Consider the following 18,020-nt stretch of genomic DNA (forward strand, 5'->3'; position numbering starts at 1 on the left):
ACACACACACACTCACACACACTCTCACACACACACACACACACACACACACACACACACACTCACACACACTCTCACACACACACACACACACACACACACACTCACACACACTCTCACACACACACACACACACACGTGTCACGTCAGTTCTGGTTGTTGATCAAATCCAGCAAACTGTGGTCAGATGTGACCTACTTCCTGTCGCCCTGCAGCACCGAGCGGCGTCACAACAACAGAGTGCTGTGGTTCTGTTCAATGAGTGCTGAGGTTCTGTTTAATGAGTGCTGTGGTTCTACTTAGGTTCTGTTCAATGAGTGCTGAGGTTCTATTGAGGTTCTGTTTAATGAGTGCTGTGGTTCTGTTCAATGAGTGCTGAGGTTCTACTGAGGTTCTGTTTAATGAGTGCTGTGGTTCTGTTCAATGAGTGCTGAGGTTCTACTGAGGTTCTGTTCGGTGAGTGCTGAGGTTCTATTGAGGTTCTGAGCTGGGAGCCGAATCAAACAGAACCACCTGATGGTTCGGGCTCAGCACTCCTCTTGGTTCTTCCCGCCGTGTTCTGTGGCTGCGGCGCGAAGAACCGGAAAAAACGGAACTTTTCAGACGGAGCGTGGTGTGCGGGCTCCTCCATGCGGGAGGGACCGCAGTGCCCTGCCTGTGATGGTCTCTGTGGCTCACTGAGCTCTTACCTGGGCCTCCTCCGGCTCCGGATCACCTGCGGGTTTCCCTCCTCGGACGGGGATCGAACCCGCAGCTCGTCGGTCACATGATCCAGAAACCCGTCCGGTCCAGAACCCGCAGTGTCCGTCCCGCGGTCACCTGATTGTCTCCCGCTGCGGCTCGCGTCAGGTGTGATCGAAGACGCTGATTGGTTGATTGATGACGCTGATTGTCGGACACTGATCGATCATCGCGGATCGATGCTGTGATCGCTGCTCTTCATCTTCATCTTCATCATCGACTCAGCAGCTCCATCAGCACCGCGAGGCAGGCGCGCTCACATCGACACGGGCACGCGCACGTCTGTACGCGCGCACACTCACCGCATGGAGACAGGTGATGTGGAATGATCGACCAGACCCAATATAAATATTTATATAAAGATATATTTATCTATATATATAAAATAAAAAAAAAAAAAAAAAAACAAATCTATATTATATATTATATATATATAAATATCATATAAAGATATATATCTATATATAAATAAAAAATATTATATATTATATATCTATAATACTATCATATAAAGATATATATATAAAAATAAATATAATAACAAATACAATAACTATTATATAATAAAAAATATATATAACTCCTATAAAAAATATCTAATATATAAATATTAACATTAGTATATAAATTATTTATACCACAAAAAATAATATCTAATATTTATCTATTTATGTGTACACATACACACAGCCTCAGGACAAGGCAGTGGCGTCACATGTTTTGTTAAAAATGTCTAAAAATATCTTTATTGTTTAGAGAATATTCACAAAACGTCAGCTGACAAAGCGACCAATGGGGAGCTCATCGCTCCACCACAACCAACCAAGAAAGAAATAGCTGATAAAAAAAAAGAAAAGATTTACAGCTTTGACCTGTCCCCAGATCACATGACCTTTGAACTACTGAGTCCGCCCCTCCTCATTCCATGACAACAAAAACTGATTCTGATTGGTCAATAATGAACAATATCCTACAAGTCTTTTATTTGTTGTTTCCTGTGGGACAGGAAGCTGTCAGAGCCCCGCCCTCTTGTCAACACGCTGCAGGGCTGGGCCTAAGACAACAGTGACCAATCACAGGCCTCGACTGGTGGGGCTCCTTATTGGTCCGTCCTGAAATTCTTCTTGGTCCACAGGGTTACTACAGGAAACAGGAAGCAGAGATGTCACTATGATGTCATCAGGGGACTGTTCACACATACATGTGTCTAACGTGTGTGAACGTTATGTTCATGTGATCAGTGAGTCGTTCTTACACGTCAGGACGCTCCGAGGTCTCTTCACTGCCGGTTTGGATCTTTACTGCTTTCTGCAGAGAAACAAGCCACCGGCGATGACATCATCAATGTTAATTGACATCATCAATGTTAATGACATCATCAATAATATCACTTAATAATTCACATTTAGCTGTTAAGGCTCCATGGTTAGCTTCTGTTAAGCTCCATGGTTAGCTTCTGTTTAAATCCATGGGTTTTTAGCTTCTGTTAAATCCATTGGTTAGCTTTCTGTTTAGCTCCATGGTGAGCTTCTGTTAGCTCCATGGTTAGCTTCTGTTAGCCTCCATGGTTAGCTCTGTTAGCTCCATGGTAGCCTCTTGTAGCTCGATGGTTAGTTTCTGTTCGAATCCATGGTTAGCTTCTGTTAAATCCATGGTTAGCTTCTGTTAGCTCCATGGTTAGTTCTGTTAGCTCCATGGTTAGCTTCTGTTAGCTCCATGGTTAGTTCTGTAATCCCATGGTTAGCTTCTGTTAATCCATGGTTATCTGTTAGCTCCATTTTCGTGTTTAACCCTGTGTTCTGTTAAGCTCCATGGGTTAGCTTCTGTTAGCTCCCATGGTTAGTTTGTTAAGGGCTCCCCATGGTTAGCTTCTGTTAAATCCATGGTTAGCTGTTTAGCCCTCCTGGTTAGCTCTGTTAGCTCCATGTTAGCGTATCGTAGTTCTGTAAATCCATGGTTAGTTCTTTGTTATTCATGGTTAGCTTTGTTCAGCTCCTGGTTAGTTCTGTTAGCTCCATGGTAGCTTCTGTTAAATCCATGGTTAGTTCTGTTAGCTCCATGGTTAGTTCTGTTAGCTCCATGGTTAGCTTCTGTTAGCTCCATGGTTAGCTTCTGTTAGCTCCATGGTTAGTTCTGTTAGCTCCATGGTTAGCTTCTGTTAGCTCCATGGTTAGTTCTGTTAGCTCCATGGTTAATTACGGCCTATAGTGGTTCTGGTTCTGGACTCTTCTCACCTTGCAGCCACCGGACCTGTGTGGCAGGCCCATAGCCTTTCTGGTTACGAGCAGCGATACGGAAGATGATGGCAGGCTTGGTGGTGTAGTCGATGTGGGCGTTGCTGAGGCTGGACGACTGGACCAGACAGGACGGGATGGGACCACAGTACACCCTCATGAAGGCCAGCTGGGCCGGAGCAGAACCTGACCCGGAGGAGGAGGCCTGGCTAGACTGGATGGCCAGATACACCGAGTACTCGGTGATCTTCCCCGATGTGACGGCAGGAGGCTCCCAGGTCAGCTGGGCGCCGTCCAGGTTCTGCAGAACCAGAATTTAACATTACAGGCTGAACTACATCTCCCATCAGGCCACCAAACAGGAAGTGAGTCTCACCTTGCTGATCTTGATGGCGCACGGCGCTCCCGGAAAACCAGGAAGACATGTTTTAAACGCCGACACCTCCGAGAAGGCACCGCGGCCGCAGATGTTGATCCCCGCCACACGGAACTTATAGGCCGTCCCCGGCTGAAGCTCCACCTTCCTCATCTGACTGTAGTCCGGCACTGCACCTGAGTCGTCCTGCAGGTGAGTCAGTGACATCATTATGACACCTGCTGACAGAGCCCGCCACAATAAGAGCACTGTGATGATGAGCGTTAGCTTACGTCAGCCATGTTGTCGTCGTAGGGGACGTAGTAATGTGTGACGACCATGTTGGTCACCTTGACGATGCCGACATCGAACCACTGACTGTCCTTCACTGATGACCTCACCTGGGCGCCCTGCTTCTGCACACACAGTTAGCGTGTTGTTAGCATGTAGTCAGCGTGTAGTCAGCGTGTAGTCAGTGTAGTCAGCGTGTAGTCAGCGTGTAGTCAGCGTGTAGTCAGTGTAGTCAGCGTGTAGTCAGCGTATTGTCAGTGTAGTCAGCGTATTGTCAGTGTAGTCAGCGTGTAGTCAGTGTAGTCAGCGTGTAGTCAGCGTGTAGTCAGCGTATTGTCAGTGTAGTCAGCGTGTAGTCAGCGTATTGTCAGTGTAGTCAGCGTGTAGTCAGCGTGTAGTCAGTGTAGTCAGCGTGTAGTCAGCGTGTAGTCAGTGTAGTCAGCGTGTAGTCAGTGTAGTCAGCGTGTAGTCAGCGTGTAGTCAGTGTAGTCAGCGTGTAGTCAGTGTAGTCAGCGTGTAGTCAGCGTTGTCAGCGTGTAGTCAGCGTGTAGTCAGTGTTGTCAGCGTGTAGTCAGCGTATTGTCAGTGTAGTCAGCGTGTAGTCAGCGTGTAGTCAGTGTAGTCAGCGTGTAGTCAGCGTAGTCAGCGTGTAGTCAGCGTGTAGTCAGTGTTGTCAGCGTGTAGTCAGCGTGTAGTCAGTGTAGTCAGCGTGTAGTCAGTGTAGTCAGCGTGTAGTCAGCGTAGTCAGCGTGTAGTCAGCGTAGTCAGCGTGTAGTCAGTGTAGTCAGCGTGTAGTCAGTGTTGTTAGCGTGTAGTCAGCGTGTAGTCAGTGTTGTTAGTGTGTAGTCAGCGTGTAGTCAGTGTTGTTAGCGTGTAGTCAGCGTGTAGTCAGCGTAGTCAGCGTGTAGTCAGCGTAGTCAGCGTGTAGTCAGTGTAGTCAGCGTGTAGTCAGTGTTGTTAGTGTGTAGTCAGCGTGTAGTCAGTGTTGTTAGCGTGTAGTCAGCGTGTAGTCAGCGTAGTCAGCGTGTAGTCAGCGTAGTCAGCGTGTAGTCAGTGTAGTCAGCGTGTAGTCAGTGTTGTTAGTGTGTAGTCAGCGTGTAGTCAGTGTTGTTAGCGTGTAGTCAGCGTGTAGTCAGCGTAGTCAGCGTGTAGTCAGCGTAGTCAGCGTGTAGTCAGTGTAGTCAGCGTGTAGTCAGTGTTGTTAGTGTGTAGTCAGCGTGTAGTCAGTGTTGTTAGCGTGTAGTCAGCGTGTAGTCAGTGTTGTTAGTGTGTAGTCAGCGTGTAGTCAGTGTTGTTAGCGTGTAGTCAGCGTGTAGTCAGTGTAGTCAGCGTGTAGTCAGTGTTGTTAGTGTGTAGTCAGCGTGTAGTCAGTGTTGTTAGTGTGTAGTCAGCGTGTAGTCAGTGTTGTTAGTGTGTAGTCAGCGTGTAGTCAGTGTTGTTAGTGTGTAGTCAGCGTGTAGTCAGTGTTGTTAGTGTGTAGTCAGCGTGTAGTCAGTGTTGTTAGTGTGTAGTCAGCGTGTAGTCAGTGTTGTTAGTGTGTAGTCAGCGTGTAGTCAGTGTTGTTAGTGTGTAGTCAGCGTGTAGTCAGTGTTGTTAGTGTGTAGTCAGCGTGTAGTCAGTGTTGTTAGTGTGTAGTCAGCGTGTAGTCAGTGTTGTTAGTGTGTAGTCAGCGTGTAGTCAGTGTTGTTAGTGTGTAGTCAGCGTGTAGTCAGTGTTGTTAGTGTGTAGTCAGCGTGTAGTCAGTGTTGTTAGTGTGTAGTCAGCGTGTAGTCAGTGTTGTTAGTGTGTAGTCAGCGTGTAGTCAGTGTTGTTAGTGTGTAGTCAGCGTGTAGTCAGTGTAGTCAGCGTGTAGTCAGTGTTGTTAGCGTGTAGTCAGCGTGTAGTCAGCGTAGTCAGCGTGTAGTCAGTGTAGTCAGCGTGTAGTCAGTGTTGTTAGTGTGTAGTCAGCGTGTAGTCAGTGTTGTTAGTGTGTAGTCAGCGTGTAGTCAGTGTTGTTAGCGTGTAGTCAGCGTGTAGTCAGCGTAGTCAGCGTGTAGTCAGTGTAGTCAGCGTGTAGTCAGTGTTGTTAGTGTGTAGTCAGCGTGTAGTCAGTGTTGTTAGCGTGTAGTCAGCGTGTAGTCAGCGTAGTCAGCGTGTAGTCAGTGTAGTCAGCGTGTAGTCAGTGTTGTTAGTGTGTAGTCAGCGTGTAGTCAGTGTTGTTAGTGTGTAGTCAGCGTGTAGTCAGTGTTGTTAGTGTGTAGTCAGCGTGTAGTCAGTGTTGTTAGTGTGTAGTCAGCGTGTAGTCAGTGTTGTTAGTGTGTAGTCAGCGTGTAGTCAGTGTTGTTAGTGTGTAGTCAGCGTGTAGTCAGTGTTGTTAGTGTGTAGTCAGCGTGTAGTCAGTGTTGTTAGTGTGTAGTCAGCGTGTAGTCAGTGTTGTTAGTGTGTAGTCAGCGTGTAGTCAGTGTTGTTAGCGTGTAGTCAGCGTGTAGTCAGTGTTGTTAGCGTGTAGTCAGCGTGTAGTCAGCGTAGTCAGCGTGTAGTCAGTGTAGTCAGCGTGTAGTCAGTGTTGTTAGTGTGTAGTCAGCGTGTAGTCAGTGTTGTTAGTGTGTAGTCAGTGTGTAGTCAGTGTTGTTAGTGTGTAGTCAGCGTGTAGTCAGTGTTGTTAGCGTGTAGTCAGCGTGTAGTCAGTGTAGTCAGCGTGTAGTCAGTGTTGTTAGTGTGTAGTCAGCGTGTAGTCAGTGTTGTTAGTGTGTAGTCAGCGTGTAGTCAGTGTTGTTAGTGTGTAGTCAGCGTGTAGTCAGTGTTGTTAGTGTGTAGTCAGCGTGTAGTCAGTGTTGTTAGCGTGTAGTCAGCGTGTAGTCAGCGTAGTCAGCGTGTAGTCAGTGTAGTCAGCGTGTAGTCAGTGTTGTTAGTGTGTAGTCAGCGTGTAGTCAGTGTTGTTAGCGTGTAGTCAGCGTGTAGTCAGTGTAGTCAGCGTGTAGTCAGTGTTGTTAGCGTGTAGTCAGCGTGTAGTCAGCGTGTAGTCAGTGTTGTTAGTGTGTTGTCAGCGTGTTGTCAGTGTGGTCAGCGTGGTCAGTGTGTAGTCAGCGTGTAGTCAGTGTTGTTAGTGTGTAGTCAGCGTGTAGTCAGTGTTGTTAGTGTGTTGTTAGCGTGTAGTCAGCGTGTAGTCAGTGTTGTTAGCGTGTAGTCAGTGTTGTTAGCGTGTTGTCAGTGTTGTTAGCGTGTTGTCAGTATTGTTAGCGTGTTGTCAGTGTTGTCAGTGTGTTGTTAGCATGTTGTCAGTGTGTTGTCAGCGTGTTGTCAGTGTTTTTAGCGTGTTGTCAGTGTTGTTAGCGTGTTGTCAGCGTTGTCAGCGTGTTGTCAGCGTTTTTAGCGTGTTGTCAGTGTTGTTAGCGTGTAGTCAGTGTTGTCAGCGTGTTGTCAGCGTGTAGTCAGCGTGTAGTCAGTGTTGTTAGCGTGTTGTCAGTGTGGTCAGCATGTAGTCAGCGTAGTCAGCGTGTAGTCAGTGTAGTCAGCGTGTAGTCAGCGCGTAGTCAGTGTTGTTAGGGTGTAGTCAGCGTGTAGTCAGCGTAGTCAGCGTGTAGTCAGCGCGTAGTCAGTGTTGTTAGTGTGTAGTCAGCGTGTAGTCAGCGTAGTCAGCGTGTAGTCAGTGTTGTTAGCGTGTAGTCAGCGTGTAGTCAGCGTGTTGTCAGTGTTGTTAGCGTGTTGTCAGTGTGTTGTCAGTGTGTTGTCAGTGTGGTCAGCGTGGTCAGCATGTAGTCAGCGTAGTCAGCGTGTAGTCAGTGTAGTCAGCGTGTAGTCAGCGTGTAGTCAGTGTTGTTAGCGTGTAGTCAGCGTGTAGTCAGTGTTGTTAGTGTGTAGTCAACGTGTAGTCAGCGTAGTCAGCGTGTAGTCAGTGTTGTCAGTGTGTAGTCAGTGTAGTCAGCGTGTAGTCAGCGTAGTCAGTGTAGTCAGCGTGTAGTCAGCGTGTAGTCAGTGTTGTTAGGGTGTAGTCAGTGTTGTTAGTGTGTAGTCAGTGTAGTCAGCGTGTAGTCAGCGTAGTCAGTGTAGTCAGCGTGTTGTCAGCGTGTAGTCAGTGTTGTTAGGGTGTAGTCAGTGTAGTCAGCGTGTAGTCAGCGTAGTCAGTGTAGTCAGCGTGTAGTCAGCGTGTAGTCAGTGTTGTTAGGGTGTAGTCAGTGTTGTTAGTGTGTAGTCAGTGTAGTCAGCGTGTAGTCAGCGTAGTCAGTGTAGTCAGCGTGTTGTCAGCGTGTAGTCAGTGTTGTTAGGGTGTAGTCAGTGTTGTCAGTGTGTAGTCAGTGTAGTCAGCGTGTAGTCAGCGTAGTCAGTGTAGTCAGTGTTGTCAGCGTGTAGTCAGTGTTGTTAGGGTGTAGTCAGTGTTGTTAGCGTGTAGTCAGCGTAGTCAGTGTAGTCAGCGTGTAGTCAGCGTGTAGTCAGTGTTGTTAGCGTGTAGTCAGTGTTGTTAGCGTGTAGTCAGTGTAGTCAGCGTGTAGTCAGCGTAGTCAGTGTAGTCAGCGTGTTGTCAGCGTGTAGTCAGTGTTGTTAGGGTGTAGTCAGTGTTGTTAGCGTGTAGTCAGCGTAGTCAGTGTAGTCAGCGTGTAGTCAGCGTGTAGTCAGTGTTGTTAGGGTGTAGTCAGTGTTGTTAGTGTGTAGTCAGTGTAGTCAGCGTGTAGTCAGCGTAGTCAGTGTAGTCAGCGTGTTGTCAGCGTGTAGTCAGTGTGTTGTTAGGGTGTAGTCAGTGTTGTTAGCGTGTAGTCAGCGTAGTCAGTGTAGTCAGCGTGTAGTCAGCGTGTAGTCAGTGTTGTTAGGGTGTAGTCAGTGTTGTTAGTGTGTAGTCAGTGTAGTCAGCGTGTAGTCAGCGTAGTCAGTGTAGTCAGCGTGTTGTCAGCGTGTAGTCAGTGTTGTTAGGGTGTAGTCAGTGTTGTTAGCGTGTAGTCAGCGTAGTCAGTGTAGTCAGCGTGTAGTCAGCGTGTAGTCAGTGTTGTTAGGGTGTAGTCAGTGTTGTTAGTGTGTAGTCAGTGTTGTCAGCGTGTAGTCAGCATGTAGTCAGTGTTGTCAGCGTGTTGTCAGCGTGTAGTCAGCATGTTGTCAGTGTTGTCAGCGTGTTGTCAGCGTGTAGTCAGCGTGTTGTCAGCGTGTTGTCAGCGTGTAGTCAGCGTGTAGTCAGCGTGTTGTCAGTGTTGTCAGTGTGTTGTTAGCGTCATACTGCCCCAGCGTGGCGTCTCTCACCCCTGTGGTTGCTGCGATGCCATTGGTCACCTCGGTGAGCACAGCGGGTGTTTGAATCTTTGCCAGGCTGGCTGTCAGAGGAGGGGCGGGGCCAAACGTGCTGGCCAATCGGGCCACGGCGCTGGTGACTGCTGATGATGTCAGCTCGTGTCCGTTACTCTCTGCCGCCGGGTCGTTCAGGCTGTCTGCTGGAGCAAGGCCCTCTGGGAAATACAGAACAGGAAGTGTTCAGAACCACAGCTGGTCCAAACCGGACTCTTCTGATGAGCGACAGAAGGTTTACCTGTGGGAACGCTGTGCTGTGGTCCTGGTTCTGCTGGCTCTGGTTGGATCTGGACGTCCTGCAGTTGCTGCTGCTGCTGAACCAGAGCTGCAAGGTCCTGCTGGGTCAGAACGATCGGGACGGACTGATCCACCGAGCCGTCTGCTCACAGAGACAGGAGACATAAGGGCAAACGAGACGAGTTCTGAAGTCCTCACATCGTCATTAAGACTGAATAACGACACTTAACGACCACCTGAGAACATTCAGCCCGGTCCAGGATCCGGTCCCTGCTGGTGTCTTACCAATCTGTCCGGCCGCCCGTAGCACCGCCTGGATCGTCGCCTGCCGGACCGCTTCCTCCGTTTCCGTGGTAACAGCCAGGTGATCCGAGGTCAGCCCCATCACCATCAGGGTCGTTCCCCCAGAAACCGCCTCGCCTCTGTCCCCTTCTGAGGACATCAGCTCCTGAGGAAGACCGCCATCTGAGGACGGCATCTGAGAGAGAGCGTTAGAGTGTGTGTGTGTGTGTGTGTGAGGGTGTGTGTGTGTGAGTGTGTGTCTGTGTGTGTGTGAGTGTGTGTCTGTGTGTATGTGTCTGTGTGACAGAGGTGTGAGTGTGTGTCTGTGTGTATGTGTCTGTGTGACAGAGAGAGGGAGAGTGTGTGTGTGTGTGTGTGTGTGTCTGTGTGTCTTTGTGTGTGTGTGTGTGTGTGTGTGTGTGAGTGAGAGTGAGAGTGAGAGAGAGAGTGTGTACCTGTGATCCCTCCGCATGAACCTGTAACACGGCTGATGACATCACATGTCCTGATTGGCTCTCTGTCTGCATTGCCCCATCTGCTGCTGCCGTTGTCACCATGGCAACAGCCTCGGCCTCTGGCTCCGCCCTACTCTCTCCGACCAATGAGGAGATCTCCTGCTCACAGACAGACAGAGGGAATCATGGGACATCAGAGAGGACGAGTGTGTGTGTGTGTGTGTGTGTGTGTCACTTACAGGTATGGAGGGACCGGGGGTGGGTGTGGCCTGTGTAACCATGGTAACAGCTCTACTCTGATTGGCAGTGGTGGAGGAGGCGGGGTCAGAGGAGTCTCCCTGTCGACTGTCTCCACCCGGCTGAGCTGAGGACAGGGAACAGGAAGTGATGTCATGAAGTGCTGTGGGGTCGCTCACCTTTTTAACCATCAAACTCAAAGTCAAAGAGGCCGGTGAGACTACAGGTAAGTCTCATGATGAGGTCACAAGGTGAGGTGTTACAGTCAGTGCTGCACTGTTTTACAGGTGGTTTGAGCCCAGGTATGTCAGCAGGTTACCTGTGGTGGCGGTGTTGGTGGTTCCGGTTTCGTGGGTCTCACACGGAGGGTTTGAACACACCTGGAGACAGGAACACTTTAATTCAGTCTGCACACTATGAACCAATCACTGATCGTTCAGAACACTCAGGTGTTGTCTCACCTGTTGGAGTCCTCCGGCTCCAGCTGTGGTGGCCGTGCTGGTGGTTCCAGTCTCGTGGGTCTCACACAGTGGGTTGGTGATCCCTTCGTTCAGACTGACAGGTGCAGACTGCTGAGCTGGAGGCGGGTTCACCTGAGGAGAGGAGCACCTGAAGGTCAGCACTCAGGGCACGACCGGACAGACTCACACACCTGTCACATCAGCTGATCAGAGGAGGAGTCATCTCACCTGCAGTGCCCGGCTCATGTTGGCGGAGGCCACGGTGGCGGTGTTGGTGGTTCCGGTGTCGTGTGTCTCACAGGGCGGGTTGGAGCAGACCATGGTCACTGCAGCATCATTACAGTGACATCATCAACACACCTGAGTTCTCATCGACAGGTTTACCACAGTATCCTCCGCAGTAACTGGAACAAATTAAGTACTTGTAGTAGTGTAGTAGTATTTTCTGTACATGTACCTGCAGTGTCTCCAGCCTCTCCCCCTGCAGCTGTAGTAGTCGTAGTACTTGTAGTACTTCCAGGTTCTTCTGAGGTTGGAGACGCCATGATGGAGACGGGCAGGTCCTGGACCAGAGGTTGAGCCTCGGCACCACTCGGAGTCATGATGAGGGTCACCTGTAGACACAAAACAGTACTAATACTACAGTATTACTACAGTACTATAGTATTACTACAGCATTACTACAGTATAATTAGTGTTACTACAGTACAAAGCTCTCCATCTCGTTACCTGTTTGGGTCCTGCTATGGCGGCGGTTGCCGTGGTAACATGGCTGGCTAACGTGGCGATGGTTGCTAGGGTGGTGATGGGTGTTGTCAGGGAGGCATTGGTGGCAGTGACAGCTCCTTCTGCTACTGTGGTGGAGACACTTCCTGTCCCCAGACTGGACACACCTGAGGAGACAAACACACCTGTCACCATCTGTCCACATACAGACCGACGGACATCCGACCGCTCTTTACCTGTGGTCGCTTTGACGACCAGCGTAGTGACGGCGGGTTTGGTGCCAACCGCTCCAGGTGACACCAGCCTGACTCCGCTCATGGGGACCGTCCTGAGGATCGTACCCGGCATCCCCGGAGCTCCTTTCAACACCACCTGGACATAAGACCACACGTTTGGACCTGATCCAGGTGTGTGTGTGTGTGTGTGTGTGTGTGTGTGTGTGTGTGTGTTACCTGGCTACCGATTTTGGGGACAGTGGTGATGATTTTACCAGCACTTCCTGGTGTGACCATCTTGGTGGTCAGGATTGTGATTGGACTGTTGGCACCTGTAGGGGGAGGAGCTTCAGACAGTCAATCATCCAGTGTGAGAGAGGTGTGTTCAGGTGTGAGTGTGTGCTTCCTGTACCTGCTCCACCCTGCAGCGCCGACATCGGGATGGTCTTGATGATGGTGGTTCCGGGTTTAGAAATTGTCGGGGCGACGCCCAGTATGGTGGGTTTGGTCGATGTGGATCCGGCCTGTGCCGTGCTGAGGAGGGTTGTCTGCTTACCATCTGCTGAGGTCACCAACTTTAAGATGGTTCCTGTGGGGAGGGCGCCCTTCTGACAGACAGAGGGAGGGCGAGGTTAATGCCAGGCGTGAACATGAAGGGGCGGGGTTAATGGCAGGTGTAAACATGAAGGGGCGGGGTTAGTGTCTGGCATAAACATGAAGGGGGCGGGGTTAGTGTCAGGCATTAACATGAAGGGGGCGGGTCTCAGTGAGCAGTACCTGAAGGATCTGGGCAACTGGGCTGCTCCCAGCCTGACCAGCAGTGATGGATCCACTCTGACCTGGTTTGGACTGGACCACTGACACCACCTTCCCCAGGTTACCAAGGTTACCGATCTGAAATAGAGGAAGGAAGTGATGTCATCACGGCCTGATTTGATGGTTCATCCACAGACTGATCAGTGACCGGCAGGTGACATCACTCACCAGAGCTCCGCCTCCTCCCACACTGAGTGGACTGTTAACCAGAGTGATGGTCTTTGTGACTCCGCCCACCACCGTGGTGACCACCTGAGCCTGCTGGGAGACCGTCACCGTGCCGGACTTATGGACTGTTATGATTGGTCGGCTGGGTGTCCCAGGGGTGGAGACTACAGATGCCCCGCCCACCTGAGCAGCAGCAGTCTTCAGGATGCGAGTGGCCGGGTTACTCACCTGAAAAAGACGAGATGTGTTTACAGGTGCGTACACTGATAGTAGTACCGCAGATGTGTGCAGTAACCGTAGTACCGCAGGTGCGTACTGTACCATTGTAACTGGAGCAGCCACTTTGACCGGCACACTGCTGGATCCTGGACTCACAGCGACCGTCTTCACGACTGTTGGTCCTGCAGGGACATTCAGCACTGTTGCTGACTGAGGGATTTTCTGAGTCGCTGCTGCCGCCGCCGCCAGTGCTGCCATGCCGCTCATCTGTGGACTGCTTCCTATTGGCTGAGAGCAGACAGAAAATAGGGTAACGTTTGTGTCATTGATACAGTGCCCAATCAGAACACAGGTGACTGTTGTATCGATCCGCTCTGGATCGGGCTTTGTAGACCAGAACAATTTCCTTACCGTCCCCTGACCAGCCTGAGCAGGTACAACCATACGAACACCTGCAGGAAGTGTCGCCATGGCACCCGGGGCTTTGGCCGTGGCCTGTCTCACTGTAATGATGGAGGCTCCACCTGCTGCACCTGGAGCTGCTGCCACCTTCAGGACAGCTGCAGAAATACAGCAAACAGGTCAGCAGATCATTCAGATCTATCTGCTCTGTCATTTGTAGATCTACCTGTACAGGTGTCTCAACATACCTGGTGTTTTGGCTGCAGCAGCCAGCGGGCTTCCAGGTACGGAGGTGGGGAAGGGGACAAGCGTGATGCCGGACAGTGGAACAGTTTGGTTAGCTGGTGTCATAGCGATAGGGCTCTTAGGGGAGCTGGCTCCAGGTGTAGGGATGGGGGCAGGTTTAGGGGCAGGTGAGGCGGCTGCAGGTGTGGCAGGAATGTCGTACTTCTGTAACTGCAGCAGGTAGGTGTCGGCGGTCTGTGACGGTCCCCAGCTTACCTCCAGAGATGACGTGTTGGCCCGGACCAACTGAACCCGTGAGGGAGCGCAGGGACGCTCTGAGTGTGGACAGACAGGTGAGAGGGGGTCAGTACATCTGTACTTGTCAGAGGTCCTCACCCGTCTCCAGGTGTTACTGTATCTCACAGTCCTCACCTGTCTCCAGGTACCACAGGTCCTTGCAGCACACCTGGTTGTTCCATGCCTTCCTGTAGCCGTCCCTGCCGCTCCAGATGTACAGCCTGGAGTTGATGGCCACACTGCAATGACCGGCTCGAGCTCTCGGGACGTTCTCCTCCAGACTGTCCATCAAGACCGTCTCCCAGCACATCGTGTCTGCAGACAGATACAGACAGGTGAAGACAGGTGAAAACAGACAGGTACAGAGATACCTGTCTTGATCCTGACTCTTTGAACTGTGTGTGTGTGTGTGTGTGTGTGTGTGTGTGTGTGTGTGTGTGTGTGTGTGTGTGTGTGTAGTACCCAGGTTGAGGCAGGCCAGTGTGTTGGTACACTTCCACTCCTTCTCGTGAGTCGCCACTTTGACGTCATCCATCACCAGAGGAACCCAACCCCCAAACACATACATCCTGAGAGACAGACAGGTAAGAGAGAGAGACAGACAGACAGGTGAGAGAGACAGACAGGTGAGAGAGAGAGACAGGTGAGAGAGAGAGACAGACAGACAGGTGAGAAATTAAAGAAATATCACACAGGTTGTGCTGATATTCAGAATATCACAACAAGCGGCAGCATGTAGTACTGTTGATGGTGGTGTAGTACTGTGTGTACTCTGTGTAGTATTACTTGTTGTTGATGGTGGTGGCAGAGTGCAGGCTGCGGGGTAAGGGGGCGGTTCCACTCAGAGCTGGTTTAGTCCACGTCAGAGAGTCTGTGACATCATCAGGACAATGTAGTATCAGGTGTGATGAAATACTTCAATAAAAACTTATAGTACAAATTCTACTATTATAAATATGCAAATACTACAATGTGAAATACTACATTAATGAGGACCCACGGGTCTGCAGTCTGTCTCGCCTGTCCCAACCCGTCTCACCTGTCCCAGCCTGTCTCACCTATGTGTAGGACCCACAAGTCTACGTCCTGTCTCACCTGTCCTAGCCTGTCTCACCTACGTGTAGGACCCACAAGTCTACGTCCTGTCTCACCTGTCCTAGCCTGTCTCACCTATGTGTAAGACCCACAGGTCTCCCAGCCTGCAGCCACTCATCCCTCCGTAGATGATCAGTCTGTTGGCCCCTCGGCCACTCGTCACCACGGCCGTGTGACTCTCTCTCGGTGGTGGCGGCTGACCCGTCGTCATGGGGATCTCCCAGCCGACCACGCTGGAGCCGGGTCGCAGCTCCAGACAGTAAAGGTCGTTCAGGTACCTGAGGGGGAGGGGGCGGGGTTAACCTTTATATCTCTACGTCAGAACCTGATTCTGGGTCAGTACCTGGGGACGGGCTGAGGTTTCCTACCTGGGGATGTTGTTCTTGGGATCTTCACTGTCATTGGCCAGCCCTCCAAAAAGGTAGCAGGAACTGCCAATCAGAGAGAAGCTGTGTCCAAGGCGGGGGCAGGGAGGCGGGCCATTCTTTGGCACTTTGGCTTTTAGACGCTTCCACTCCCAGCGACTTGCCTGGAGGAGATGGCACACGGCCAGGTGAGTCAACAAGAGGGGGGCGATGGACCAGCGCCTGCTGATGGACCGGCGCCAGTGTCTGTCTGACATGCTGAGGTTCTGTTCTTTGTAGGTTCACATGTTGTGTGTGTCATGTGACTAACAGGAAGTTGCCCTGAAATAATAAACATTAAACTAGAAGGTAAGGAAGGCCCCGCCCCCTGCTGTGACACCACTCACCTGCAGCTCGTACAGGTCGCTGCTGTATTTGCCGTACTCCACCATCCCTCCAAACACCAGCAGCCTCGTCCCGTCACACACAAAGCCGTACGCGGCGCAGCCAGGGGGGACCTCGCCACGGACCGCCGGGATAAACCACTGGTTGGTCGCTGTGAGGGGGGACAGACCAGGTGGGACATCAGACAGGTAGAGAGACATCAGACAGGTGAGACATAAGACAGGTGAGACATCGGACAGGTAGAGGGACATCGGACAGGTAGAGAGACATCGGACAGGTAGAGAGACATCGGACAGGTAGAGAGACATCGGACAGGTGGGACATCAGACAGGTAGAGAGACATCGGACAGGTAGAGAGACATCAGACAGGTAGAGAGACATCAGACAGGTGGGACATCAGACAGGTAGAGAGACATCAGACAGGTGAGACATCAGACAGGGGGGACATCAGACAGGTAGAGAGACATCGGACAGGTAGAGAGACATCGGACAGGTGGGACATCAGACAGGTAGAGAGACATCGGACAGGTAGAGAGACATCAGACAGGTGAGACATCGGACAGGTAGAGAGACATCGGACAGGTAGAGAGACATCGGACAGTTGAGACATTGGACAGGTGGGACACCGGACAGGTAGGACACCGGACAGGTAGAGAGACATCGGACAGGTAGAGAGACATCGGACAGGTAGAGAGACATCAGACAGGTGGGACATCAGACAGGTGAGACATCAGACAGGTGAGACATCAGACAGGTGAGACAGGGTTAGGGTTAACACTGATGTTTATAGAAGCTTCACATTTCTGCAGCTCAGACTAAAATTAAAAATACAACGTGTGACGTAGTTCTTGTTTACTTCCGTGTTTCCTTCATGCTGCAGCGCCGGGGGGCGTGTCTGTGACGTCATCAATGTTTTCAGTAAAAACGCGCCATTTCTCTCCGTTAGCATGCGGCTAACCTAGCCTAGCAGAGCTGTTAGCATCTCCTGCTACAGCTTTACATGAAGTCTCACACCGAACCAACAGTCGGACCGGTACCGGTACCGGTACCTGTGTTGTAGACGTGCAGCTCGTCCACGATCCCCTCGTTCCCGCCGCCAAACACCACCATTAGCTCCTTGATGCTCACGGCCCGGTGCCCGTGTCGGGGCCGCGGCACCGGCCCGGTCCAGCCCAGGACACGCTTCCAGCGGGGCTGTAGCACCGCGGGGGTCGCGAGTTCGGTAGCCATGATGCCGCAGTCAGGGCGGACGCGTCCCGGTCCAAAGAAAAGTCCAAATTCAGTCACGAGCTTAAAACGTCTCCGAGGTTAGCATTAGCCTGCTAACTAGCTCCTGAGGCTAACTAGCTACGTAGCTGTTAGCTGTGTCTGCGGGGAGAGAAGAACCGCACGGTCCCGCACGCACACACACGCGCGCGCGCGCACACACACACACACACACAGACCACCGTGTGTCTGCTAGCCCACACACAGCAGCACACACTCCGCCATTTTACCGCCGCGCCGCGCAGAGAAGCTAACAAGCTAACACAGGCAGCGGAGACAGATGGAGGCTACTCCATCACCGGGGCGAGGGAGTGTGGAGGCGGAGAGCTGGAGGCCGAGAGCCGGAGGCCGAGAGCCGGAGGCGGAGAGCCGGAGGCGGAGAGCCGGAGGCGGAGAGCTGGAGGCGGAGAGCGGCTGTTAGAGATGCGGAGCAGAGGCTCTGTGCGCCGGGATGGGAGCCGCCATCTTGCTGCTAGCAGCAACCAAACACAACAGAGAGGCTAGGTGGCTAATGCTAACACCGCAGGGTGTCAGTGAGCACGGTCACACGGAGAACCGTAACACCGCCTCATACAGCGCACAGTGCCACCTGAACACACCTGACACCCAATAAAACACAAAGTATAAATTATTTTTAATCGGTTTAACTGTAAATAAATAAAATCAGTAATCTGACGTCAGTTTACACCGAACCTGCTGCTCAGGCTTCTGAACAGCTGTTAGTCAAACTGTGACCTGATGCTACACTGAGAGCAGCTGTGAGGGCACAGCGCCACCTGGAGGACACACACCGGAAACACGTCATTTATTCAAACTGAAGACTGTTATGTTATATTGTATATACTGTCAGTGAACAGAGAGAGAGAGACAGCAGCAAGAGAGTCTGTGAATGATGGTATCTGCATGTGTGGTTCCCACCTCGTCTGTGAATGATGGTATCTGCATGTGTGGTTCCCACCTCGTCTTTGTGAATGATGGTATCTGCATGTGTGGTTCCCACCTCGTCTGTGAATGATGTTATCTGCATGTGTGGTTCCCACCTCGTCTTTGTGAATGATGTTATCTGCATGTGTGGTTCCCACCTCGTCTGTGAATGATGTTATCTGCATGTGTGGTTCCCACCTCGTCTTTGTGAATGATGTTATCTGCATGTGTGGTTCCCACCTCGTCTGTGAATGATGTTATCTGCATGTGTGGTTCCCACCTCGTCTTTGTGAATGATGTTATCTGCATGTGTGGTTCCCACCTCGTCTGTGAATGATGTTATCTGCATGTGTGGTTCCCACCTCGTCTTTGTGA

General features: G+C 51.1%; 2 protein-coding genes across 4 annotated transcripts in view; both read right to left on the reverse strand.

The window, feature by feature from the left end:
• Positions 1-1,026, reverse strand: part of ccdc120a (coiled-coil domain containing 120a) — a 34,390-nt gene extending 33,364 nt beyond the window's left edge. Inside the window, exon 1 of the mRNA XM_019254628.2 lies at positions 690-1,026. The gene's annotated coding sequence lies outside the window, so the exon portion shown is untranslated. The remainder of the gene's footprint in view (positions 1-689) is intronic.
• Positions 1,027-1,997: 971 nt separating this feature from the next.
• Positions 1,998-17,448, reverse strand: hcfc1b (host cell factor C1b). 3 transcript variants are annotated; one of them, XM_027275614.1, is made up of 29 exons: positions 16,505-17,448; positions 15,458-15,606; positions 15,075-15,235; positions 14,782-14,984; positions 14,398-14,482; positions 14,074-14,180; positions 13,747-13,926; positions 13,338-13,649; positions 13,099-13,247; positions 12,790-12,975; positions 12,469-12,696; positions 12,262-12,378; positions 11,897-12,089; positions 11,722-11,816; positions 11,506-11,641; positions 11,273-11,436; positions 11,001-11,157; positions 10,772-10,869; positions 10,544-10,675; positions 10,402-10,462; positions 10,085-10,209; positions 9,846-10,004; positions 9,394-9,586; positions 9,110-9,250; positions 8,827-9,029; positions 3,624-3,746; positions 3,352-3,537; positions 2,976-3,276; positions 1,998-2,049 (listed from the first exon to the last, which is right to left on the reverse strand). In XM_027275614.1, the coding sequence occupies exons 1-29, from the start codon at positions 16,683-16,685 to the stop codon at positions 2,021-2,023; spliced, it is 4,554 nt and encodes a 1,517-aa protein (XP_027131415.1). In that variant the 5' UTR covers positions 16,686-17,448; the 3' UTR covers positions 1,998-2,020. The 3 variants fall into 3 exon arrangements, with proteins under 3 accessions (XP_027131415.1, XP_027131416.1, XP_027131414.1); XM_027275615.1 differs by having other exon boundaries at positions 3,624-3,740; positions 11,897-12,092; XM_027275613.1 differs by having other exon boundaries at positions 11,897-12,092; positions 16,505-17,447.
• Between the last annotated feature and the right edge of the window lie 572 nt (positions 17,449-18,020).

This window comes from Larimichthys crocea, unplaced genomic scaffold (assembly GCF_000972845.2).
Source record: "Larimichthys crocea isolate SSNF unplaced genomic scaffold, L_crocea_2.0 scaffold148, whole genome shotgun sequence".
Classification (NCBI taxonomy): Eukaryota; Metazoa; Chordata; class Actinopteri; family Sciaenidae; genus Larimichthys; species Larimichthys crocea.

Coding starts and splice junctions, on each gene's coding strand:
- hcfc1b (XM_027275613.1), bottom strand. CDS start 16,685: ATGGCTACCGAACTCGCGACCCCCGCGGTGCTACAGCCCCGCTGGAAG. Junction 13,650..13,746: donor CCTGTGGTACCTGGAGACAG/GTGAGGACTGTG, acceptor GTCCACACTCAG/AGCGTCCCTGCGCTCCCTCA. Junction 9,251..9,393: donor ACGGGCGGCCGGACAGATTG/GTAAGACACCAG, acceptor CTCTGTGAGCAG/ACGGCTCGGTGGATCAGTCC.